Raw genomic sequence first — 27,793 nt, forward strand, 5'->3', positions numbered from 1 at the left:
CATTCCTTGACTATCAGTGCATCTTAATTACTGTGTGTTCTTGTACTGCGTGTGCAGTTATGGCTGCATAATAGACAAACTATGGATATTGCCTGCAAAAGACAACGGCAGTTCTGTGCAAATCGAATGATCATTATTTCTGTCTCTGTCAGTGGCTTGCGCTCTGCCACAGGAAATATGTCGAGTTCATCAGTTTGAATCACGTGCCTGGAAGTAACAAAGTACCCTCATTTTCTTGAAATGAAAAATTTTCTCTGCCAATTCTACATTGTGCCGGGTTTGAACCCCACTGTCCGCAGCCCTGAAGATGGTTTTCCGTGGTTTCCCATTTTCACACCAGGCAAATACTGGGGATGTATCTTAATAAAAGCCAGGGTCACTTCCTTTCCACTCCTAGACCTTTCCTGTCCCATCATCGCCATAAAACCTATGTCAGTGTCAGTGCGATGTAAAGCAAATTGCACCATCATTCTTCACAGTACATAACGCGAAGAGCATCACTGATTTTTTGTCAATATAATTTAGATATACTCTGTGTATCTCCTGTGAATTCAATACTACATACAGTTACAGAAATTTTCTTTTCTTTTCTTTATTTCAGTATGTGAAGGTGTCATATGCGGTGGAGGTGCACAATGCATTGCAACTGCAAATGGTCCTACGTGCAAATGTATTGATGGCTTCATTGGCAATCCATTCCCTGGAGGCTTATGTGTGCCTGACGTATGTTCCATAAACAACCCTTGTGCTGAGCCAAGTGTATGTATTGGTGGGCGATGTAAGGAACGCTGTGATGGTGTTGTTTGTGGAGTTGGAGCCACTTGTGATAGGAACACCAATAAGTGTGTTTGTGATCCATTTTTCATTGGCAATCCGGACCTCATTTGTATGCCACGTAAGTCTCAAGTGTAACTGAGAGGGCACTGAACAAATTTCTTGCAACTGTTATATAGTCTGATTGTATTACAATGATCTAAGGTATATTGTCATACTCAAAGTTCATATTGATGTTACAGCTATAACTGGACCTCATTGTGTACCAGAATGTGGACCTAATGCTCACTGTGAATATGGTATTACCAATCAGTGTGTGTGTAATCCTGGTACAAGTGGAAACCCATATGAAGGCTGTGGTCCACAGGAGAAGAAGTCATGCTCACAAACTATCTGTGGTGAAAGAGCTGAATGTCAAGAAGGATTCAATTCTGTCTCTTGCATCTGTCCTCCAGGTTTTGGTGGAAATCCATATGTTAAATGTCAAGGTATGATAAATCTAAATATTAATAGACCCAGCACAATTTCTCATATTTTGTAAAATTAAAACTCTTCTATGTGTTGCTTAGCTATACTCTTTCCTTCTCTTTTATACTGGCAATTATAGTGATATGCATTAACTTAGGCCAAGACTGTGAATAAGTTTTAACTAAAAAACTGTTAATGGAAATTCTGAGATGACATTTCATTTAATTTATTTAAATGAACAAGTTATCTTTGAGTTTTATCCAAATTTTGTTTTGAATGTACAAATTTATGATGTTTAATTGCTGTCTAGCATTAAACTATGTGTTCGCCTCCAATTTTATGGATGCAACTTTACTGTACTTACAAATGTACATCCATATAAATTTTTCAGGTTTTAGTTCTATGCATGGCATATTTTGTGATTAAAGATCGGCTGGAATTTATGGAACTTAAACATTTGTAATTAAAAAATAAAGTTAGTTGGCAGAATCAATATAGCTCAATCTTATGGTGTAATAATGTGAAAATTTACTTTTTTAGATGTTGATGAATGCAGTGGAAATGCTTGTGGCTCCAGTGCTGTGTGTATAAATACACCTGGTAGTTATGACTGTCGCTGTAAGGCAGGCTTTGCTGGAAATCCATTTGTTATGTGTTTGCCTGTTGGACAAGAGATTTGCACCAATCCAGCTACATGTAAATGTGGGAAGGATGTACCATGTCCATCAGGGTGAGTGTAAAATATTTTTATTATTGTTGTTGTTGTTGTTATTGTTGTTATTATTGGAGTAAATGTGTTGTTCGTTGTTGCAGATTTTCATGTGAAGATGGCCGTTGTAAGAACTTGTGTGAAGATGTCAGCTGTGGACCAAGAGCAACATGTGATGCAGGCAAATGCGTTTGTCCACCAGGCTTTACTGGTACTCCTGATTCCAAGGGTGGCTGCAAGCCACGAGGCCAGTGCCACAATGATCTGGATTGTAACAGTGAAGAGATTTGCTTCCAGTTTGGCAAGGGAGTGAGGAAATGTGTCGATGCCTGTAGTAAACTTCAGTGTGGCCCTAACGCATTATGCATAGCTGAAAATCATCGTTCTTCTTGCATTTGCTCTGATGGGTATTTTGGTAATCCAGGAGATCTTAGCATTGGATGTCAGCTAGACTTGGGTCTGAAGAAGTATTGTGATTCAGATACTAACTGCCCACCTGGAACAGTTTGTACGATTGGTGCTGACGGCTCTCCTACTTGCATCAACCTCTGTCACAATGTAGCTTGTGCTGAGAATGAAGTTTGTCAGTTAGATGCCTCTGGTCATCCTGCTTGCAATTGCCGTGGTGGATTTGTGTGGAATCCCATCAGTTCTGCTTGTGAGAAGCCTTCACTGCCGGACTGTACTGGTGATCACGATTGCCCTCAAGTTTCCGCTTGTCGACCTGATGCTCTAGGCGTCTTGAAATGTACCCAAGTGTGTGCAGAATTTACATGTCCAACCAACTCAATCTGTACAGCTGTTGGTCATCAGGGACAGTGCCAATGCCTCCCAGGCTACACAGGAAATCCCAATGACCGCAATGGCTGTCGCCCTGCTCTCAAAAATCAATGCGCTACAGATGCTCAGTGCCCTGAGTCAGATACATGTCGCCCAGGCGAGAATGGTATTCTTACCTGCAGGCCTGCATGTGATATTTTGAAGTGTGGCCCTCATGCTGTGTGTGTAGCCAATAATCATGTCGCTCAGTGTCAGTGTCCTCCAGGTCCTTATGCGGGAGATCCAAATGATCCAGCAGCAGGTTGCAGAACAGTACCTTGTGTTTACAATATCGACTGTCCTCCCACACAGCTATGCAACAGACTTACTCATACTTGTTATGATGTTTGTGAAGAAGATTCATGTGGCTCAAATGCAGTATGCATAGCAGAAAACCACCATGCAGTTTGTCAGTGTCCTGCTGGGTTTAAAGCAAATCCAATGCCTGAAATTGAATGTGTGCCAACAGAAGTATGCAGTCCTAATCCTTGTCATCCATCAGCAATATGTGAGGGTTCACCATCAGGACATATATGTCGCTGTCCAGCTGGTCATATAGGTGATCCTTCCACTACTGGTTGTCGCCCTGAAGGAAAATGTCCAAATGGAGATGTGGATTGTCCCTCCCAATCCAGCTGTCAAGGTGGCCGATGTGTCAACCCATGTAATGGAGCTTGTGGACCAAATGCTCTGTGCACTGTTGTCAACAGAAGACCTGTATGCTCTTGTCCACCCAAATTTGAGTCTGGACCTTCTGGGCCTGCTGGAGGGTGTGTGCGTACTCCAACAAGTTGTGCTAGTGATGCAGATTGTTATGGAGATGTTTGTTCAAGTGGACAGTGCAAAGGTAAGCTATACGTTATCAGAAAACATGTACAAGGCAGTGCATTGTGATTATCATAATTTTATTTATGAGAAGAACATTTTTTTTATCATGCTAGCAGCATTACCGTAATAAGCGAAGCCTAGAAAGTTTAGAGAGGAGATTCAATAATTTTACCAATAAACTACTTTTGTTTGTTATAAAGGATAAGTTACATAAAATTTATCTGGCCCCACGGTCTAGGCCTACCTCTAACCAGGAGGCCCCGGGTTAGATTCCTGGCCAGGTCCGGGATTTTTACCAGAACCTGAGGGTTGGTTTGAGGTTCACTCAGCCTACGTGATTACAATTGAGGAGCTATCTGACGGTGATATGGCGACCTCGGTTTTAAAAACCAATAATAACGGCCAAGAGGATTCATCACACTGACCATGAGTCACCTCGTGATCTGCAGGCCTTTGGGCCAAGCAGCTGTCGCTTTGTAGGTGACGGCCCTTCGGGGCTGTAGTGCCATGGTGTTTGCTTTTTGGTTACATAAAAATGATCAAAGTGAACAGGAGATCATAAAGGGAAGTAAGGAAGGACATATAATGAGCCTTCTGTTGGCAAGAGCTTAGTTTTCTAGTCATGGTCTAAATTACTGAAGTTCTTATTTAACCCTAGAATTGATTCGGGTTTATCTGTCAAATGCTGCAGTAATTTTCCACAATACACAGAATAAAGGAAAATAGTGTCAGAAAGCATATTGTAATCATAACTTCCCAGCTTATCATGCAAGCAGCATTACAGAAATAAGTGAAGCCTAGAACGTTCAGAGAGGAGACTTAATAATTATACCAATAAACTACTTTTGTTTGTTATAAAGGATATGTTACATAAAAATTAGCTGGCCCCGCGGTCTCATTATAAAGCTGAAAGCCTGATCTATAACATTTTGATTAAAAAATCATTGTCATTATTTTGAATTAATCATAAAAATGATTTTTATAAAATATTTTTAATAAATTATTGAATTTCCTGCACTAAAAGAGGATATTTTCACATACAATTTGTCTCAAAAACATGATACTCGTGAAGTTCAAAGGGTCTTTTTTCATTGATCAGTGACTAGTTTTCAATTTCTGTTAGTTACAGCAAAAACATTGCATTGGCTGCCATTTTGCTCAATGCAACCTAAGCGTCAACATGAAAATACTTCGAATTCTGCAGGCAAATAATAGCCTACGATCGTCATTTATTTCTCAAAGGCTTTCAAAATGAAAGATAAAACTATCTGGAACCAGCATGACTTGACATTAATGCCATCTGGTGATTTACAATAAACCTAAGTTTGAATTGAGAGATTGCTCTCAGAGAGACCACACCATCTCCCTGGGAGATGTTTCATTGTTCTAGGGTTAATTTCTGATGTAAGGTGCTATACCCTTTTGCCTCTAGGGTAAACCCTATAACTATTCAAAATGTGATTGCACACGGCCATGCCAGGAACTGCTGCTTGTTCACATCTGGTGCTCTTGTCATCTGGCGCTGTCACCAGGTACAGTTGTACACTAGGTCTATGGCTGCTCAGTTCGTCAGTTGGTCAGTCCTTGGTGATACAGTGGTTTCTTTTGCTCACACATTCTTTTCTTCAGTCTTGATTAAAATGTCGCTAGCCCCGGAATGATCAACGTGCATTCTGTTCTGAATTCACCATATTGAATTTGAATTCCTCAAAAATTCTTCTCTAAAATTAATTTTGTCCTGTTGTTAATGCGGGACTCATGTGACGACTGTACTTAGTCCACTGATAAGTCCGCTGCTCGCCCTGCTGTCATCTGTCAACTATGATAAATGAACACTAGCTCCTTGTCGCCCAAGTTGAATCGTGTCTTGAATAGGTAATGCTAATTTTCTTCTTCACTGCAGATGTGTCTTGCATGAAAATTAACGAAGCTTATTGCTTTCTTATGTATCTTCACTTACCCAATGCCCATTAACACTACCAGCACTGCTGTTCCCTAGTGCCCAACTAAAAATCCATTACTGAATCAGATCTTCCTGTATATTACCACTAGTTCCAGGTACTATAAATCATAGATAACACTATATTCTATAAAACTAGTCTATCACTTGTTTACTAAAAGTGTTCAATAACATTTGTCAAAATAACCTGGCCAGAGCACTTCAAAGCCCTGGAGCCCCTTCCCGAATTACCAATGCTATCATATCCCTTCAGGAGGGAAATTTAACACAAATCGGAACCTGTGCGGGGAAGACAAAACCAATTTGCCTAAGGAGGGCTGTAATATAAGGATCACCTCTTTTTACAGCCCTCTATAACCTAGCAACAGACCACATACTTGATGAGTTAACAGAGGAAACCATCTGTACCTATCATGGATATTCCTCAACTCCATACAAGAAGAATCTAATGGTGATGGGTTTTGCTAATGACATTATCATAATACAGAAAAACAAAGAATTCGCTTTGGAACTGTTCAAAATGGCTATTGGATGATTTACAGAAATTGGGCTTGCCGTAAATCTGAACAAGTGAATCGCATTTAACATCTCCAAAGGTAAACTTAAAGAAGAGCCAGTAGTTATGGATTATGCATGTACCGCTCCATCATTACAGCATGGAGAACAGATTCGCTATCTTGGAGTAACCTTTATGGATGAACTGAAATTTAATTTGACTTCTGTAATATGCAACCTGAGTTCAACTCTTGAAATCTTGATTTCTTCCCGTTTGCCACAGTCTGATTAGAAATTATGTGTTTTAAACTTCACGTGTATCCTTTTCAAACACCACCACCTGAAAAAATCCTGAATCTATTCCTTAATGATACAGAGTCATCAGAAGTGCTTCTAAAGGAAATTGTCCAGCTCCTCATCGATGTTCCTAACTCAGCGTTATATTTAGAGAAAATATTAATTTCTGCTACTGAGAGACAACAATAACAACAAAGAAAACAAACCACGATGAACACTCAAAATTTTAACCAACTAAGAATGTGTTACGTATACTTTGTTTGAAAGGCAACCCAGGAATCTGGGAAGTGTAGGGTGAATAAATCCTAGTTATATATAAATTGATATATCTCTAAATACCAGTACATCCCACATCTTTCAGGAAAAAATCTTTACCTAGACACCAACATCTTGGTTTTCACTTTTGTCTGTCACTTCTTGTTATATTAAAAAATGTTTACATATTTTATCTTACCATTTCTGATTGTAACACATGTTTATAATCCAGGCTACCAGTGCAGAAAGTATTTTTTAAACCATGAATGAAGTTGGATAAATATTTTTTTTCTTTTTTACAAAATAATATTTACTTTTATGTGATATATGATTTGTTCCTTGTTACAGTGGCATGTCGCAATGCAGATGATTGCTCCAGTGGGGAACGTTGCACGCAGAATCTCTGTAATCTGCCATGTGCTAGTCACACTCAGTGTCTATCAGGGCAGGCCTGTATCAATGGCATTTGTCTCATTGGTTGTCGATCCAATAAGGACTGTCCTGGTGAACAGGCCTGTATCAACAGCAAATGTCAAGGTGAGAGTTGCAAGCCTATTTGCTAATTAGTTCTCAGATCACTTATCATTGAATGTTGAGCAGACGAGAGGTGTAATGTGAGCAATAAGAGGAGAAAGTGCATAAGTTAAGGTTAGACAGTGTGGCGTTGTAAAGGCTGTGACTACTTAGTGATGGGATAATCGAACACTTTTAATAATCGAATAACCTCTATCTGATTATTTAAATAATCAAATAAAATAATCAAATGAGTTTCAGATATCATTCATTTGTAGTGATGGCATAAATGAATACTTTTAATATTCAAATAACCTCTATCTGTTTATTTAAATACTCAAGTAAATAAAAAAAATCAAATGAGTTTCAAATAGAATTCAGTTGTATCGCATAGAATAATCAAATGCGTCATGAATACATTTTTTGGTTTTGTTGTGTCGGACGGGTAATTGATTGAAATAAACGAATGGATGAACTCTTACAAAAAATAGAAATACGAGGATGTTTTGAAAAGTTCTCAGAATCACCGCTAGATGTCAGTGCTAGAGCAACGAGGTTCCTGCGCAATAATCACACATCCTTTATGAGTTAATACATGGCGCGTCAGTGCTCTAGCTGCAGGAGTGTGGTAGTGATGACTCTTTGTTGTTGTTCCCGCGTAGTGATTTGTGACAATGGAAAAAACTGAGATTCGAGCAGTGATTAAATACTTTGTAAAGAAAGGTATGAAAGCAAAGGAAATTCTTGGCGACTTTCAGAACACACTGGGGGACTCTGCTCCTTCATTTTCAACTGTTGCCAAGTGGACCAGCGAGTTTAAATTTGGTCGGGAGAGCTTGGATGATGATCCGCGTAGAAGACGGCCAAAAAGTGTTACGACCCCAGAATTTATCGCAAAAGTGCATAAAATGGTCTTGAAGGATCGTCAACTGAAAGTGCGGGAGATTGTTGAAGCTGTAGGGATGTCTTCTGAACGGGTATGTTATATTTTAACCAAAGAATTGGGTATGAAAATATTATCCACTCTTGACATTGGGCAATAAACGCACCAGATTGGAAATGTCCGAACAAAGTCTGGCCCGTTTTCAGTGCAACCAACAAGATTTTTTGCGCTGGTTTGTGACTACAGATGAATCTTGGGTCCACTACTATACCCCAGAGACAAAACAGCAGTCAAAGCAGTGGAAACATGCTGATTCACCACCACCACCAAAGAAAGCAAAGGCAGTGCATTCGGCCGGAAATGTCATGGCCTCAGTTTTCTGGGATGCAAAAGGCATTCTGCTGATAGATTATCTTCCTACTGGCCAAACAATTACGGGGCAATACTATGCAAACCTCCTAGACCAACTACAGGAAAAGATACGCAAAACAAGGCCTGGTTTGGCAAGAAAAAAGGTCATCTTTCATCAGGACAACGCTCCGCCGCACACAAGTGTTATTGCCATGGCAAAACTTCATGAACTGGGGTATACTGAAGAAAAGCTATTAACAAAGAGAGACTAATAATTTCAAGAGTTATGGTGCAGGGGTAACACCCCTTACCCAAAGACTCTGGGTTCAGTTCCCAGTCAGTCCAGGGATTTTAATACTGAATCGAGGTCTGGAATGGGGTTCACTCAGCCTCTTGAGGCCAACTGAGGAGCTGTTTGATATGGGAGTTAGCGAACCCAATCAAGAAATCCCAGCAATACAGCTGAGGCTGTCATTTTGCTGACCACTTGGCACTCCAGTATCTCCAGGCCATCTGGCTAGGTAGCCCAAAAGGGCTGTATGTGCCACAGGCTTTTTTCTAAAATGGAATTGAAATATGTCCGTGACTGTATTAATTTAGAACTGGTTTTTAAGTAAGTACACAATGTATAAGTACCAAAAGTAATATAAATATCTCTGAAATACCTGCAGATATATGAAAATAAATGTGAACAACTCTTGAAGAATGTGTATCGAGTGATCACTACAAATAGGATCATTCTAAATGGTTTAGCACTCCAAAGAAGTTCACTTTCAAGTTAGTTGGAGTGAGCTTTTTCATTCTGTAGACTCTGACAGTGACCCCTTTGTGAAGTGGAACTCCTACATCCTATAGGTCATATTCATATTCAGAGGCAGATGCTATCCGTTATTCTCCTGTGGATAAGGTTTTCCAGCTCATGTGAACTAAACGTTGTGCTATGTTTTCAATGATATAAGCAACATTGTCTTTTTGCAACCTTTAAGTGCAATGGGTTCCCCCTCATCATCAGTCTTGTAAGTTTGCATAACATTGAGGTTAATAGTGATGATGATGATGATGATGATGATGATGATGATGATGATGATGATGACGATGATGATTATGATTATGATTATGATTTTCATTTGAAATATGAAATGCAAAGGCATCTTTTTCACTGCAATACAAGGATTAACAGTTTGGTGTTTGGTAAGGCATCAAGAGCATATTGGAATTTTTCCTCTTGAAAGCCCAGCTGCCATTTAGATTTTCAATTCATTATGGAAAGAGAAACAACTCACTTAACTTGGAAATATTAACTTACTCAGATAATCAGTTTAGTGTAGAAACTCTAATTAATTTACACCTATAAAGCCAGTTTTGTGAGAAGAAATCAGGTTTTAAAATTTTCATCTTTAAAGAAATCGAAACTTGCTACAGTATGAGTATGAATGTTAATTTTCAGCTTTTACTGAGGAATTTCCTGGATATAAATAATTTGATTTTGTTTGATTTGTTTAAAACAGATCCTTGCAAAAGAGAAGGGGTATGTGGTCCAAATGCCATATGTCAGTGTATCAATCATGCAACAGAATGCCGATGTCCTGAGGGATTTGTTGGCAATCCAGCTCCTCAACAGGGTTGTGTTAGGATTCCAACAGCTTGCACCACATCATCACAGTGTCTTTCTGGCCATGAATGTTTGCATAACATATGTACCTTGCCTTGTGCAAATACTGAGCAATGTGCTAAAGGTGAAAGGTGCACAAATGGAGCATGTGTGAAAGTTTGTTATGGTGATAGTAACTGCCTGGCTGGAGAAGTCTGTGTTGATGGGACATGCCAACCTGGATGTAGCACTGATTCAGACTGTAAAGCCAGTCAAGTATGCATCCACAACAAGTGCAGGTAAAATAAATTGTTTCTAATGTTCCTATTTCAAGTATTTGTAAATTACATGTACTTATCTTTTCTGTGGATATCTTACTATGAATTTGTTTCTTAATTCTTCTAGTTTATTTAGCTCTTGTTAATTCTAATCATATCTTCAGAACTGTGACAGTATCTGAGTGGTTATCAAGATAACTAGGATTAAATTTGTTGTTTCCTTCATGACAGATGTGGAAGTGGATTCACATCAAGTCCAGTTGGCTGTCAGGACATTGATGAATGTGCAGAGAGCCCTTGCCACCCTACTGCTACCTGCAACAATACACCTGGATCGTATCGTTGTCTTTGCCCGGATGGAACTGTGGGTGACCCTTTCCTGGATCCAGGCTGTGTCACTCCCAATCAATGTGATAAAGATGATGATTGCAGTGACATTTTAGCATGTGTTCAAGGACGTTGCACAGACCCATGCAGTGCAGGCACAGGTGCTAAATGTGGTCCTAATGCCATCTGCAATGTGTTTGATCATGTTGCTGTATGTTCTTGCCCAGCTGGACATCTTGGTGATCCAAATGATTCAAATGTGGGATGCTTCAAAGTAGAATGTCTTACAAATGATGACTGCTCATTGGATAAGTTCTGTGATGGCTTAAGCAATAAGTGTACAAGTAAGTTGACTAAGTTTTTTAATTTGGAGTTAGATCACTGAAAACCTATATGTGCTAGTGCAACATTGAACTACTAATGAAAACAAAGATAAATTGTAGTTTGATTTTGATTTAAAATTATTCTTTAAGTCAGCTTTCAAATATTTATTGAAATCCTTACAGATCCATGTGACCAAGTGAATTGTGGACGAGGAACATGCAAGGCTCAGAATCACCAGGGAATCTGTTCGTGTTTTGAAGGATACATTACTGTAAATGGAAAATGTGTGGATATTGATGAATGTGCTGGAAACCCATGTCATAGCACTGCAATGTAAGGAATATTCATCTTCTCAGTAATTTTATCTCTCTTTCAAGAAAATTTCCTTGTGTTCAAATGGGCAGTCACTTTTAAAAATTAAACATGAAACTGATTGTAGTTGTTAAAATATTCTCATTTTCTTAGAGAGTTTACAATGATATGAGAATATGTATTATTAATGTGTATGCTTTTTGCAGCTGCAAGAATACACCAGGTAGTTTCAGCTGCCAATGTGCAGATAGTCTTGTGGGTGATCCAGTCAAAGCTGGCTGCCGCAAACCAGGAGATTGTTTTACAGATTCTGATTGCCCAGCCACAGCTGCATGTGTTGATAATCGTTGTATGAATCCATGCGAGTCTCCAGGGGCTTGTGGTCGTAATGCAGAATGTACACCATCGGCTCATGTACCAGTATGCCGCTGTCCTACTCAGACAAGAGGAGATCCTAAGGTATGTATATGTAAAAGGGAACATAAATTGGAATTGGAAATGACAATACTTTTGACAGGTCAAAGGTTTCTGTAAATTTATTATCAGTATATTACAAGTCACAGCAGTTAGCTCTGGAAATCCTTGGGTGAGATTCTGCAGACTACTTAAAGAGACTACCTCTGCTTAAAGAACTTCTGCATCCACTGTAATATCTTTAATCTAAGGCTAATGTCCTTGGGACCAATGGAGCATTCTTATAAAATTATGATTAAGTTGGCACTATGCTACTGTTGACAAAGTTTGCTGGTGAAATTTTACCTGTTCAGATATTTTAATTTTAATTCATTCTAAATCTTGATCAAAAATCACAAATCATTCAAACAATCAATCAGTCCATTACCCTTTAACCTTTCAAGTGGTACATTTCTTTTGAATAGCTACTAACACATTGGCACATTTTTCATAAGGTACTGGGAAGTAACATATAGTGAGATACTCTTATATAGTATAGTATTTTTATCAGGTTCAAAAAGTACAGAATATGTATCAAGCTGTCAAAAATTATCATAGTACGAAGGGCAAGGCGTCTGGCTCACTGAGGAAAGCAACGGAAACTTACAGTAAGATACTTTTAATTGGTCAGGTATTTTCATCAGATAAAAAAAAACGAAGTCTCACTATCAAGCTATTAAAATGATTACAGTGCCAAAGGCAAGGAAAGAGAATCTGGCGCAGTGAGGAAAGCAACAGGAAACCTACAATAACATACTCTTGTATAGTCAAGTATTTTATCAAATTTTAAAATTACACACCCATTATCAACTTACCAAAAATGATTACAGTTCCAAGGAAGCCTCCATAGTAAAGTTCAGTCAGGGCATTGCATTACTAACTCCTCTTCAAATAACATATTCACTTACAGGATAAAAGATATTTGTTTATAGGCAGGGGAGTTAGGTATTGGAATAACTTACCAAGGTAGATGTTTAATAAATTTCCCATTTCTTTGAAATCATTTAAGAAAAGGCTAGGAAAACAACAGATAGGGAATCTGCCACCTGGGCGACTGCCCTAAATGCAGATCAGCATTGATTGATTGATTGATTGATTGATTGATTGATTGAGAAATTGTCTTAGGTATTACGATCACAACACTTATTCTCTACTTTACAATACTTTATTCATGTTCATCAATTTTGAAGCATTGCTTCCACTTTCGAAAAAGTAGTCCTCAGAAGTCCACAACTATGTGGTAGCTCTGGAAGCAAGGTGCGGCACACAGGGCTACTTTGCAGTCTTCACAGTCGTACCTAGATTCTCTCGTTTTCCTTGCATGCTGTTGTAACAATGTATGAGGGATAGTGGGGGGCATTGATTCTTGTTGGGGGAGGAGTCTTCTAAGGTCTGCCTGGCTGCGGTCTTTCATGTTTGTTGTACTTCATTATGATGATCTCATTAAGTCTCATCTGGAATTCTAATCGGGTATCCTGACTTCTTGTACAAGTAGGCATTTAGGTAGCATGTGTCCAGCATATGGCGGAAGTGCTTCTGGTAGTATTTCAGTTTTTTACGAGTAGGCCTACTTCTTGTTTGATGATGCTTGTTGTTTAGAGGCAGGCCTAACATCTAGGTCATCGGCCCACGAGTACTTCAATAGCTCACGAGATACGCATCACTCAGGTCAACTCCACCCATCTGACAGCTGTAGTCAATAGCTGACTTTGGTTTAGTGGTTACGTTCCCTCTCTCCCTACGTGACACTATGGTATCATCATGAGTAGTGCTTATGAGGCACACATGCTTTTTATCCTTCCACTACATTATCATAAGTTTCCCGTTGTAAACTGCCACTTTCCTGAGTGTGCTGTTTTTTTTATTTCTGACGGAATGCCCTGTCGATTTTAATGCAACATACCCATTGCATCTGTCTCCTTATCACACAGCTTGTTGCACAATCTGAGCTCGAGAACCAGTTATCCATTGTTACACGATACCCTTCGTTTAGAAGCGGTGCCAGGAGTTGCAAAACAACTTTCAATCCATATGGTTCATTTTTCAGAGAGTCTTTTCCTGTATACACCAAGATATTCCACACGTAACCAGACTTAGATTCACACAGTTCAAATGATTTAATACCGAATCTTGAGCGCTTAAACAGTATGAAAACTTTCCACGACAAACATCCCTTCCACAACATAAGAGACTCGTCTACAGACACATCACTTTCGGGTGTGTACACACTTTGGAATCTGCTATTCAAGTGGTCCAGAATAGGTTTCAAATTGTAGAGTTTCTTCAGATCACATGTGGCTTCATTGTATGCTTCGTTATCGACAAAGTGTAAGAATTTGAGAAGAAGATGAAATCTTCTTTCAGAGAACAGCTCCAAAAATATCTGTCTATGAGAAAATAGCTCGTGTTGTCAGGTCACTGATGAATGCCTTGCAAGAGAAACAATGCAAGTAAAGTCATAATTTCATCTTTATTCGTGTCAGTCCACTGATTCACTCTTGAATATAGTTTTAAGGTCAGTATGCTTTCTAAAAACTGTTGAGCATACTGGTTGGTTTTCCTACTTATTAGTTCCGCTAATTCAGGAGTGATAAACAATTGAAAATATTCTGGCGGATTATTTACATCATCAATTTGTACATTTAGTCCAGGTTGTGCCGTAAGTGTAAATCTTGGTCGTTCAGATCCTACCTTTGTCCATACACTGAGCTGAATATCACTGCTAGTGCTACCGTCACGTTCACTTGAGTCACTTTCCCCATTGCACTCGCTATCTCCTGACATTTCAACATTAGTCTCACTATTAGATGACACATCACTCTCCGAATTGTCACAGTGTAATAAATCAAACAGTTCTTTTTCTCGCAGATGTTTCCGAGCTCCGCTTGCACCTGCCATAATGCAATATCTATCACTCTCAGCAGCCTGGCGGCTGGTACTGGCTGGCTGCCAGCTGGGCGCGGAACGGAAGCATTTCGCCCAGACATGTGGTTTTAGGAGAGTGCTGCTGTAGGCAAAGGTCAAAACTAATATACACGCACAGAGGAAAGCGATCTCGGATCCTATGACGGAATAAGTCATCACACCCATCGCCGAAAGACACTTACAATGTGGTGGCGGAATATTCCATCATGGCCACTTAGAAAGCCATACAGCTATGACGATTTATTCCGTCATTACCATGTGAAAGGTTAATGGCAGGTTCAACCATCACCAGCACCATTCTTATTCAGATACAATAACTGATTCACCCATCATCACATATTCAGATTGGAGATACACTTCTGTGACCATTCCTAGCCCATTCAGAGATTTTTACCTGGATATGAGGTCTGCTTCAAAGTCTACTCAACCTGCATGAGAACAGTGGAGGAGCTATCAAACAGTGGGATAGCAGCGCCAGTCTAGAAAGCTATGAATAACAGCCGAGAGGATTCGTGTTGCCTATCACGCATCACCTCACAATCTGTAGGCCTTCAGGATGAGTAGCAGTTGCTTGGTACGGCAAGGGCCATCAGGGCGGTAATGCTAATGGACTTTTTTTTTTTTGTTTCTGATATTCTAAATTAATACAGTATTATGTTCATGGGTAGCAGTAATTAATGTGTTTAAGGGCCATAGACCAATTCCCCAATTTACCCAATGTATTAATCTCATTCTTTTTTAAACATCAAGGGAAGAGGAAAGAATTCACCAGTTTATTTTCAGAAACATCTGATAATGTAGTAGTATTGTCTAGTTACCTCAAAAAATTGCTCCCATGTAAGTAATCAGCTGAAGATGAAAATCTGTTTTGAATGTGGACTCTGGAAGTAATTTTCCTTCAAATGTGACAAATATGAAGTTGTCCTCCATATAGATAAATGTTGTAAAGGGTAACATGCACTGAAGGACATCAGTTAAAGATAGGAAGCAAAAATGTAACTCAAAACTGTTGCTGGTTGCAATCTACACTTCTTGAATTCATAATATAAAATGTTAAGAAGTAATCACATTCTCAGGCACTCTTTCTGATGAAACAGTTTTATACCAATCAAATGGGTTAATCAATAATCCAGCATGATGGTATTGATTACAATAGTTTACAAATACCTGCAGTAGATGGTCATAGTATATCCCTACACTGCATGATTCTTTATTTTCTCCTTATTTTAATTCTAGATATGCATAATCTAATCCAGAGTGAGGGAAAAATAGTTCTTAAATTCTTAAAACGGTTTTGGCAGATTTATTTGTTTTGAAAGTTCAATTCCCATTTTCAGTTTGCTCACTCGAGGTGAAAGTCCTTGAAACAGTTCCTTTTGTTTGTGATGCACAGTGCTAAATAAAACTTTTCACAATATATCAGGGTTTTGCCCTTGCATGAGGGAAATTTGCACTGTTGTCGAGTGTCTTTCTGAGTAAGCCAGTGTTCCAAACGATCTCAACGGACTGGTTGTGGAGGGCAAACTGCTGCTGGGGCCTTCTTTCTCTTCTTTATGAGCTCTCCTTCAACTTCAAAACATGGCCATCCTCGTTTTGGGGTGATTGGTAGCCTCCACTTCATAGATCATGATGCCAGTGTCATGATATTTTGAATACCCAGCCGGGCACAAGCTCATCGATACAAAATCCAGGCAATCAGAATTGTGACGTGTAAGAAATGGTAGAAGAGTTTGATGTGCCATTTCTGAGTTATCATAATGATTTTATAACTTACCATGGTTGAGTCCAATAGGTCAATCCCTCCTTTATCATGCCACTGTATGACCAGACTGCATAATGGGATGGATTAGTCACATCCTCAAGTTTAAAAAAATCTACACCAAATACCAAACCACTATTTTAGTATAATTGAATGTGAGCAGAAGAATTAGCGGCACAAGAATCCAATCTCATGCTATTATTGCATGTAATTTTAGTACAAATATTGAACTCCCTCCTGCTCTGGGGGACATTCAAATATTTTCTCTTGCTGAAGTGCTGCCAACCTTATGAAAAATAAATCCTACATGTTTACTTACATCTAGATGTTCCTCCTTCATCTCATCATCCACAAAGATTCATTTTATCTTGTGGAACAATAGTTACAGAGAAATATTTATCATGTGTCTGAATGATCCAACCGTGCAGTGTAGGCATATATTCAGTGTGACAAATTACAAGAATAACTTGGCTTATGACTACCAGATGAGACCATACACATTTATAATGTATGGTATTGAAAAAGTATTGACTTTTTTTTTACTTAATTCTTTACAGGTTGAATGTGTCAAACTGGAATGTGCTGACAGCAATGACTGTGTCTCCAGTCAGGCGTGCATTGATTTCCGCTGCATAGATCCATGCACATTACCCAATGTATGTGGGCAACGTGCTAGTTGTGTCCCGCTGAACCATGTAGGTGTCTGTACATGTCAAGCGGGGTATACTGGTGATCCGCACTTGGGATGTGTCCCAGTACAATATTGTGGAGTTGACAAGCAGTGTCCTGCAGGAACAATTTGCAACAATGGAATATGTAAATGTACGTATATAAAGCATGAAGTACAGCTCATATATCAGCTAGCTTTGGACATTCGTAATTTTGTGTAACTAAAGTAGGTGCTGTGTTAATCCATGGTCCTTTCTAATAAGATTCTGTTTTGCTCAATTGGTTACTATTATCTCAAGCAATTTTTCTTGATTTAATTGAACTTCATTATGAATATTTTATTTTAATGACTATCCTGCATACTTTTATCAGGATTCTTTTCATATATAAAGAGAAAGATATAAGTAAAGACTGGCTAATCCTCACAAACTGGGTTATGGGATAAACAAGATGTTATTGCTCCAAATATTTCACTTGGTACTGAAGACAAAATGAAACACAGTTTATATTAAAGATATGGAATATATAAAATTGATTTTCATTTACACTGTTGCTCAACTCATTTTGAATTTTTCAATTGATGGTTATTCTCTGGCTTCAAAGAGGAGCAGACCAATGGAATGAGGGAAAAACCCAGTTGTTTGCAGATGAAATTCCCTAACTTGTTGAATGACAATATAATTTAAATTAACTTAAAATTGTCAATCATTTAATTATTTTACATTTCTGAATACCAAGCAAGTATGGCTGTGTGGTTTGAGTCGTGTAGCTATCAGCTTGCATTTGGGAGATAATGGGTTCGAACCCCACTGTTGGCAGCCCTGAAGATGGTTTTTGGTGGTTTCCCATTTTCACACTTCCCACTCCTAGCCATTTTCTATCGTTTCATTGCCGTAAGACCTGTCTGTGTCAGTGTGATGTATAGCAAATTGTTAAAAAATTATATAATACACTTCTGAATTGTTAAGAATTATTTTGGTGGTTGATCAGGGAGTTTTGAGAAAGATCTCTTTAGGCTTTGAGATGTTAATAAAATGCCAGAGAAATAACAAAATTTATTACCAGGTCTCTTAGGATATAACATCTAAACTATTAAGAAGAACTCATTTTGAATCCTACATGTGTTTGACTTTTTTGGTAGTATCCCTCTGGTGAATTACCTGCAATATATGGTGTTTGAGCAAGCTTTGTTACCATGATTAAGTCACATAGTAATCATAAAACATATTTTAAAGTGTCAGATATTAAATACGACAGTTGTTTTAGGTTGCGAATATAGAATTTTTATTTTCATTATTGATGTGTAGCTGTTGACATCCTCAGTTTTGTCTTCCAGTGTTCACTGTTGCTTGTCATGGGGATGATTGTTGTTGAAGGGGGGGGGGGGGGGGGACAGTATGATTTTCAGCCTCTGACACAATAGCTTTTTTTAGAATTTTATTTGAGAATACCTTTTGAATATAGATGGGTTATTTTGGATATAATTTCTTAATTGTATTCTCATTCTTTTTTATTCTCAATTATTTCTTTAGCACAATGTACTAGTGCCCGAGAGTGTCTAAGTGACCAGCTGTGCATTCAAGGCGTTTGCCAGCCAACCTGTAAATCAAACGCCAGCTGCCCAGAAATGCAGTTCTGCCAAAATAGTATTTGTATTCAGGAGGTTCGCTGCCACACAGATAATGATTGTGAAGCTACTGAGAAATGCAGAGAAAATAATTTTGGACAGGTAAGAATTACACTCAAGTGATTTCAAATTTCCTGTTTTGATGGTGGTGATGAGATGATGATGATGATGATGATGATGATGATGATGATGATTGTTGCTTAAAGGGGCCTAACATCTAGGTCATCAGCCCATAATTTCCTGTTTTAAGAATCATGGTTATAAGATAAAACATTTCTTCAAAAGCAGTGATGTTAGGGATGAAGATATTAAAGTGCTGTAAATAGATACCATACCTCAGACATTACGTCCATCTTTGAATCAGAAATCTTGAATTGCTTATATTTACTGCTTCCACCTATAAAAGTTAGATAGACGTGGACGTAAGTATAATAAAATAAATAATAAAAATAAATAAAATAAATAATAAAAAATAAATAAAATAAATAAAAATAAATAATAAAACCAAGCTAGCTGAAAATTACTTTTCATCCAGTACACAGTTCTGTGGCAACCAGCCTTGTGTTACAAGATATGTAAATATTGTATATTATTATTGTTTTTATTTCTGTCATGTCTCTTTTGTTTTTTCTTTTGTTCCTTCATTATGCTCTTAGCGCATTTTTAGCTTGTATTATGTAGATTACTTTAACTCCCCTTATTTCACTAAAGATTGCTCAAAGTAGTTGAAACATATTTGAATTTTATTGCTCCATCTAATGATGGAATTATGTTTTGTATTGAATTAGGAGGATACATTTAAGTTTTCCTTTGTAAAGCTTTGTGCTGTTGGTTTTCCAGCAATTGTTGTGAATAAAATTATATTTTAAATATTATTTTGAATCTCATTCTTTCAGGCGGAGTGCCAGAATGCATGTGATGGTGATGTTCTATGTGGCCGTAATGCAGAGTGTACTGCCACAAACCATGCTGCTGTCTGCTCTTGCAAAGCTGGTTATTATGGGAATCCACAAATTGGCTGCCAGGAAATAGAATGTCAAAGCAGTGGTGACTGTTCAAATGATAAACTGTGTGATAACTACGCATGTAAAATTGCATGTGTTGTAGAGAATCCCTGTGGAATCAATGCTGTTTGTTCAGCAGAAAATCATAAACAGGTTAGTAATAGTATTTGCTTTGTATATTGGCTATAAAATTGATAACTGACTTGTGTAATTATAATTCTATAGAAAATAAGTGATGAAAGTAGGCATGGTAATGCTCAAAGCATGCAACAATTGGGAACATGTCATCCCCCAAGTAGTGTGTTAAAATTAGTATGTCAGTGAACTTGAGGCTGCTTTTTGTACATTCTAAATTCTGGTTATTTCTTTCTTATGTTATACTGTATATGTGATCTGTCCCTTTTCTTGTCACAAAATGTTGATTTGTTTAAAATTATTTTTGTGTACAGGTATGCTACTGTCAGCCTGGTTATACCGGTAATCCTCAGATTGGATGTCAACTGATCGACTACTGTGCTAGTAGTCCTTGTGGTCCTGGGGCTCGATGTGAAAACTCGCGTGGTTCTTATAAATGCTCTTGTCCTGTGGGAACAGTTGGAGACTCCTACAAAGAAGGCTGTCGTGCACCAGTTGAGTGCGAGAAGAATGAAGATTGCCCTGTTGCTGCAGAGTGTACTAAAACCAATGGAGTGCCCAAATGCAAAGGTATTATAACTGTCAAATGTTGGCTAGTATTGGTTGAATCCCTTTGTAACATAAAATTCTTATTTCTTTATCAACCACAATCTTTTGTAGTTCTCATGAGTATAACTCAATCGGTGGAGAACATTACAAAATTGGGAAGAGCAGTATGTAAGATCAATGATGCAAATTGATCTACAATTCATGAAATCAGTGTAATTTTCCCATGGTATAGTCAAATGCTGGGATAACACCACACGTAAATTTCTAGAAACTTTTCCGATACCTTAACCTTTGAAATGTACAGTTGCACAAGTATTCGCTCATGATATTTTAGATTATCTAAAACTGTGGTTTAAGGCCACTATACTGACCATTCAGTGAAGGATTCTGATTTTATGTGTTTTTCTGCCAATATGTATTGCGTACCTATTTTCTGACAATTGAAACTTTTACAGGTACTTGTTTTTGTACATTCTTAAAAGATTAATTTCAGTTCTACTAATAATGAACACTATTTATTAAGAAACCTTCAGTACTGACAGACTTCGAAGAACATCACCTTGTGACAAAGGGACTCTGCAATCATTATACCTATAAATTACCATTTCTTTCCCTCATTTAAAGGTGTGCTAATGGAAAAAAGATTGTATTGCATGGGATAAAATGTGTTTACTTATTTGACTATAGATTGATCCGGATTCGTATTGTATTTCCTATTTAATTTAGACTAATTGAAAATATTTCTCTTTCATGGAATCTCAGTATTAAGAAAGGAATATGTCCCATCTCACCTTTATTTTTATATATCTTCAATATAATGTTTCTTAGTAAAGTTCTGAAGGCTTAGTAATATTAAAATTTATTAACAGAAGCACACGTTGTAACTGAATGACTGCCTGGATTACTGAAAGTGTTTTGGTATAAAATAAAATAAATAAATAAATCTATCTGTACTGAGTCTGGTTACTCTTTTTGTTACAGATGTATGTGAGAACACTGCTTGTGGACCGAATGCTGAATGTGTTGCTAACAATCATGTTAGTGCATGTGAGTGTAGAACAGATTATGAAGGAAATCCAAATGATTTTATAATTGGATGCAGACCAAAACCAGTGTCTTGCAGGTCGAGTGCAGATTGTCCATCCAACACATACTGTTATGGAGAAATATGTCGACGTAAGTTTCCTTAATGCAAATTTATCTATGTGGATTTATTCTACATAATTATTCACTGAGCTTTCAAGTTAGTCCTTTAATTAAGTTTTAAATAGTTTAAGATGTAACAAATGGGAAGTTTATGTTAATGTCAAAGTGACATACAAATGATTCATGATAAAAATTTATTCCTCATTTCTAGTACTGAACATAAAATTGTTTCCAGGATATCATCAGGAACAGTAAATTGAGATATGACTATTACAAGTTCATTTTTCTAGACAGGAATCAGTTAAAAATACTGGTCACCTTGGAACTAGAACCTGAAACCTCTCACTAACATTTAGATACATGTGCTATTTACAATGAATGTGTAAATTTTAACTACTATGTTTTTTTCCTCCTCTTTTTCCAGCTCTCTGCCAATCTGATGAAGATTGTGGCTTAACTGAGAAGTGTCTTCAAGGCCAATGTAACAATCCCTGTGACCAGAAGGGTGCATGTGGTATGAATGCTGAATGTCGGGTGATCAATCACTATAAGCAATGTAGCTGTCCTGTTGGATTCACGGGCAACCAGGCTGTAGAGTGTGTTCGAAGTAAGTATTGGGTATGACTTAATAACCATACCTTCACATTTGTTGTCAGTATATGAATGTTATGACTAGAGCCCAGATTTCCATGCAAACGCATGTTTTTAAATAAGCTAGTTACACTTCTCAAACTTTGCAAATATTCGTTTTATGACTTAACGATTCCAAATAACTGTTCTTTTTCCCTGCATGTTTGCATGTTTTGGCCTTTTTAGGGGAAATTCATGCATAATGCATATTTTGAAGGTTTTGGATTTAATAGCAAATTTTTGGACATTTACAACCAAACCAAAACAAACCCCATGGCACTACAGCCCTTGAAGGGCCTTGACCTACCAAGCTTTGGACATTTAATATTGCATAATATGAATTTTCTTCTGACTTTGGCGCATATATAATGTTAACTTGCATGATAGTGCCTTTTATGAATGTTGGTTTACACAATTTGGGACCATTTTTCCATATTATACAGTATGTATATTTTTTTTTTTTACAATTGGGTTTATGTCGCATCGACACAGATAGGTCTTATGGCGACGATGGAATAGGAAAGGCCTAGAAGTGGGAAGGAACTGGTCATAGCCTTATGTCTATTGTTGAGAGATGGAGGGAATGTATTCCTGGCATCCTATGTGACATCCAAAGTTAGTACATATGGTAGAGGTCCTATAATCCAATTAACCAAGCATTTTCTTATCTGTTGCTTGAGTAAACATTGACGTAAGCCGGAAGGCCCCACGTCGATCTTTGTAATTCTTAGGAATAAGGTGTCCCTGTTTTATATTGCTATACATTTAGCCGTAAGTTGTGCTTTACTCATTGATGGCTCATTATTTTTTCAATGTTAGACAAACAAATCAAAACTTGTATCACACTTCTGTGATGCCGCATTACTGAGATAGCAGCTTACAGATCTTGGTTTCACACTGAACCCTCTTCCATTGTTATCCTGGAATTTCTTACCGGGAACTCTCACTTGTCACACGTCTTTGTTATCGCAGCAGGCAATCGTTACAAGTTATCAGGGCGAATGAAGTATCTACTCACCCTGCAGTTATTGAGGACAGTTCAAATGTGTCTGCAATCATCGCACAGAGAAGTAGTTGTGGCAGCTAGAGATAGGCTGAACATAGTGATCCATTTCAATCCTGATTTTGAAATAGTCAAGATTCTAAGAGACGTATTGTGGTGAAAATGCAAAAGATGTACAATTTGAGCACACTTTGTCACAAAGTGCATTTAAGTATGCACCTATCACTTCTTGTGACGTAGAATGCTTAAGAATGTGCTGACAGATAAACAGATGAGATTACATCAAGACAATCTGGAGAAATTAGTTGTTGTACAATGTTCAAACGGAACTGAATTTTGATAGTGGATATTTTCCAGTTTACTGTGCATGTTTTGCCATATGATAGGGCATGAATGCATGCATATTTTTAAATTTGATAGTGCATATAAACCCGGCTCTAGTTAAGACATTAGTAAATTGCTACTGAACATGAATCTTATATATTCTTTAAATGAAAGGATGTAGAGATGATGATGATGATGATGATGATGATGATGATGATGACGACGACAATGCTTGTTGTTTAAAGGGGCCTAACATTTAGGTCATCGGCTCAACTGAAAGAATAGATTACTTAGAAAGATTATGTTATTGGTTTACTATAATCAGATTGAACTGATCCTTAGTTAGAAAAAAAAAAAAAAGTAAAATGATCAATTAACTGAGTCTCTACAGATTGGTTAGCTGGCCCTGTGGTCTAGGGGTAGTGAGTCTGCCTTTAACAAACATCAGGCTCGATTCCTAGCAAGATCAGGGATTTTTACCTGGATATGAGGGCTGGTTCTTGGTCCACTTGGCCTAAATGAGAACCACTGAGGAGTTATTTGATGTTGAAACAGTGGCCTTGGTCTAGAAAACCAAGAATAACAGCTGAGAGGATTCATCATGCTGCCAACACACCACTTCATAATCTGCAGGTGTTTGGGCCTAGCAGCGCTTGCTTGGTAGGCCAAGGCCCATCAGAGCTGTAGCGCTAGTTGGGGGAATAAAGATTGATTCATTTACCATTGACATTTGAAGGGTCCAGGGGAAAAACAATCAAAGTGCATTAAAAAAATAAAAAATAATGTTGCCATCTGTTACAGAAGAACAAGCACTGCCTTATGAATTATATTTTGTGGAGAAAAAACTTATCCGAGTCCTAAAATATAAAACTAAAAGTATGGAAGAATGATCAAACTCCTGTAAGTTTTAGCTAAGTAATATCAAACCTTATTTATTGGCCTATTCAACCCCTCAGCAACGGGGAACATTTGAGTGCCACTTTACCTAGTGGACAGAGGTGATTCAGGTGTGAGCACTAAGAAACTGCAGCGATATTTTTAAAAATTCACTGTTACAGCAGTTCACTTCAGATTATTTTCACATTTTTACAGTAGATTCTCAAAAGAAGAATATTCATTAACTTTATTTTTACCTTATAGTGTAGTAATGGAGGAGAGACCTTCCACATTTTGTACGGAATGAAAGTGATGTCCTCATATTTGCCTCGGGTGTTTCACAATCCAACAGAAACTAGGGTAATTGTTGCCTTGGGAACTTTGAGTGGAAGAACCGGAAAAAATAATTCAAAGATTCATTGAGCACAAATCCCAGGTTAATGTGACAGTTCTTGAGAAAGGGGGCGTATAATTTGGCATGTTCTTGTCATCCATTACTTCGCCATGTGCACCATGCCCTCCCATTCCTTATGTTATACGTCCACTCTCACTTTGCTCAGTTCAGTCTGGTGTAGTGTTGTTATTGTCTAATTTATCAAAACTTAATTACTTCTCTTTTGCCGAGCTGAGTGGCTCAGACGGTTAAGCCGCTGGCTTTCTGAGCCCAAATTGGCAGGCTCGATCCTGGCTCAGTCCAGTGGTATTTGAAGGTGCTCAAATACATCAGCCCCGCATTGGTAGATTTACTGGCATGTTAAAGAACTCCTGTGGGGAAAAATTCCAGTACCTCGGGATCTCCTAAAACCATAAAAGAAGTTAGTGGGATGTAAGAACAACATTATTATTATTATTATTATTATTATTATTATTATTATTATTATTATTATTATTATTATTATTATTATTATTATTATCATACTTCTCTTTCATTCAAACTGCACCATGCCATGCTTCTTCGCAATGCAATATCGTATATTAAAGTGACAGCAAGTCAAGTAATTACAAGTCGTAAGAGGTTTCAGGGCGTTGGAAGAATTATAGGAATCCTCACCAGATGATGCCAGTATTCATATCAGTGAAGAGATGGTGATTTATACTATCAATCCATATAAGGAAACATTCTGTAATGAAACATACATCCACTAGAATGCAGCAGAAATTTAAGCCTATTTGCTTTCAAGGGGAAGGTGGTCAGACTAATTCAAACACATTAGAAATAAAAAAAGAAACACTGATTTGGGCTGATTCATACATACAAGGAAGGCAGAGATCTTTACCTTCAAAGATATACCATTTCCATTTCGACAACTTAAAAACCTTACAAGCTATAATGAGATGAAGTTAGGCCTACAGGGGTCTATACCATGCATGGAGGTCAGCAGCATGTGAAGAAAAGGAGGTCTATATGACGTATGGAGGTGGCATGAAGGGCTTAAAGGGACCTGCATCCCTCCATTGAACAAAGAACCCTAAAACATAGAAATTTAAATTTAAATGTTTTGAAAACATAACTATAACAGAAAGAAATTATTTGATTGAAAGTTTTAACTTCATGGCTTCCAAATCTGATCAAGATGGTCATTTGTGTGGTTTAATAATTGTATTGCTATCATCAAGACATAGACCAGGCAGGGATGTAATAGAAAATAGATTGTGATATCACTTCCTGTATATGACTGAGCTAGTTGGCTATGCGGTTTGGATCACATAGCTGTGATCTTGCATTCAGGATATAGTGGATTCAAACCTTACTGTTGGCAACCCTGAATATGGTTTTCCATGGTTTCCTGATTTCACACCAGGCTAATGCTGGGGCTATACCTTAATTAAGGCCATGGTGGCTTCCTTTCCAGTGTTAGCCTTGTCCTGTCCCATTGTCACCATGAGGCAGTATGGCATGAAACAAATGGCAAAGCAAATCGGTCTGTCTGTTTGGTCATCAACCCTGAGGCTGACTGGATCCCCAAATTGGACCACAAAAAGTTATGCTGTTATAGGGAAGCCACAAAAACCAATGGCAAAGGTAAAAAGAGGCATAATAGGCAAGATATGGAACAAGGTAGTTTGCCATTGCTTTCCTCACTAGGCCAGAAAGTGCTATTGCAGCATGGTCAGCGCCATGGGTAGGCCTAATACCTGTCATAACATCCAGACACACAAATTGTGCTACAAATGTCATTACTCAGCCCCACACATTTCAGCAGTTTCCATGGTGACACAGCCATAAATAAGACTGGGACATTGGTGGAAGCTACATTTTGCTCTGGCCTGTACCAAGAGACAGGTGGTAAAATACTGCATCCATTAAGAAATGGCAGCAGGCACGCAAATCACTCATTATAACGTGCGAGTGTTGGGGGAGAGGGCCTGCCCCATTTCATGTGATTACCTGTCACCATGTACAGTGTATATTTTATGCCTACAACAAGACTATTGCTGAAAAGGGAGCTGATGATGTAATATCATTCTCATATAATTTCATTGAAATATTGCTAACAGAAACAATAACCATGCTCCACTTAATCTGCAATTCTTACAGTGGTCAGAATAAAAACTATTATGTTTTCTACTTCCTACATTGGTTGATTCATGAAGAAAAGATATTTGAGGAAATCCAGGTAACATTTCTGATGAGAAGTCACAATTATCAGGAATGTGGCAAAAGCTTGGGTCTAATAAAATGGAAGAGCCATAAGGAGATTATAGATTAATGGAATTAAGTTATAAGATGTGTAAGAAGTAAACCATCCCCATTTACTGTGGTCCAGGCTCAACAAGAGTTTTTATATGATTGGACATCAGACTTAACAAACGTGGATTGGAGATTTTCCAGAAACACGATAAACCTCAGCACTAGTATGAAAATCTCATTCCAGTTGTAAGGTGAACATTTCAGGATCTGCACGAGTTTTTGACAGCAAGATTGGAGCAGTAGGTATCACATGTATCATTGTGCCACTAGCACTAAACTGGAATGCAGTGTTGCTATCCCATATTAGAGAGGTTGTACAATATTTAAGGAAATTGTACAGAATCTGATACGTAGAATACAGACGTCCTTGAAGAAATCATGCAGTATGCTCTGATGTTGGAGCAGGAATGTGCCAGCAGTACAAAGACGTTCAAGAGGTTATGCTGAACCAAAGTGCAGGACAAAGAATTACAGTGACTCGTGCGGATGGTGAAATGGGTTTCATTCAAGTTGCCGGGTTGATTTACGATTCAAAGTTGCAATCACAGTATTACCGTGACAAAATAATGTTCTACAGTTTTATAAAGAGGAAAAGAGGTGAGGTCTCATAATTGCTCTGAGAAAGCCATGGAACTGACTGCTAAAGCTACCGGTAGAAGTGAAAGGACTGCATTATATTATTAGTCAGTGTAAAGAAAGAATGCTGCAGAACATGGAACTTTGGTCGTCATCATCGGAAGAAAACAGAGCTTGACCAACTCGGTAAGAGTGTTGTGCACTGAACATTTCTGGAATTTTCTTTTTAAGTTTAAAGATA

At 38.0% G+C, this 27,793-nt stretch overlaps 1 protein-coding gene across 1 annotated transcript in view; it reads left to right on the forward strand.

Annotated features, from left to right (window-relative positions):
• The window catches only part of dpy (dumpy), a 562,668-nt gene that overhangs the window by 143,069 nt on the left and 391,806 nt on the right, over nucleotides 1–27,793 (forward strand). The window contains 15 exon segments of the mRNA XM_068226068.1: nucleotides 602–895; nucleotides 1,017–1,262; nucleotides 1,783–1,972; nucleotides 2,056–3,617; nucleotides 6,954–7,142; nucleotides 9,861–10,242; nucleotides 10,453–10,892; nucleotides 11,055–11,205; nucleotides 11,391–11,643; nucleotides 16,879–17,143; nucleotides 18,523–18,719; nucleotides 19,514–19,774; nucleotides 20,071–20,326; nucleotides 21,287–21,481; nucleotides 21,876–22,058. Of these exon segments, the coding sequence (XP_068082169.1) occupies nucleotides 602–895; nucleotides 1,017–1,262; nucleotides 1,783–1,972; nucleotides 2,056–3,617; nucleotides 6,954–7,142; nucleotides 9,861–10,242; nucleotides 10,453–10,892; nucleotides 11,055–11,205; nucleotides 11,391–11,643; nucleotides 16,879–17,143; nucleotides 18,523–18,719; nucleotides 19,514–19,774; nucleotides 20,071–20,326; nucleotides 21,287–21,481; nucleotides 21,876–22,058 (5,064 nt within the window).

Source organism: Anabrus simplex, chromosome 2, assembly GCF_040414725.1.
Source record: "Anabrus simplex isolate iqAnaSimp1 chromosome 2, ASM4041472v1, whole genome shotgun sequence".
In the NCBI taxonomy this organism is placed as follows: domain Eukaryota; kingdom Metazoa; phylum Arthropoda; class Insecta; order Orthoptera; family Tettigoniidae; genus Anabrus; species Anabrus simplex.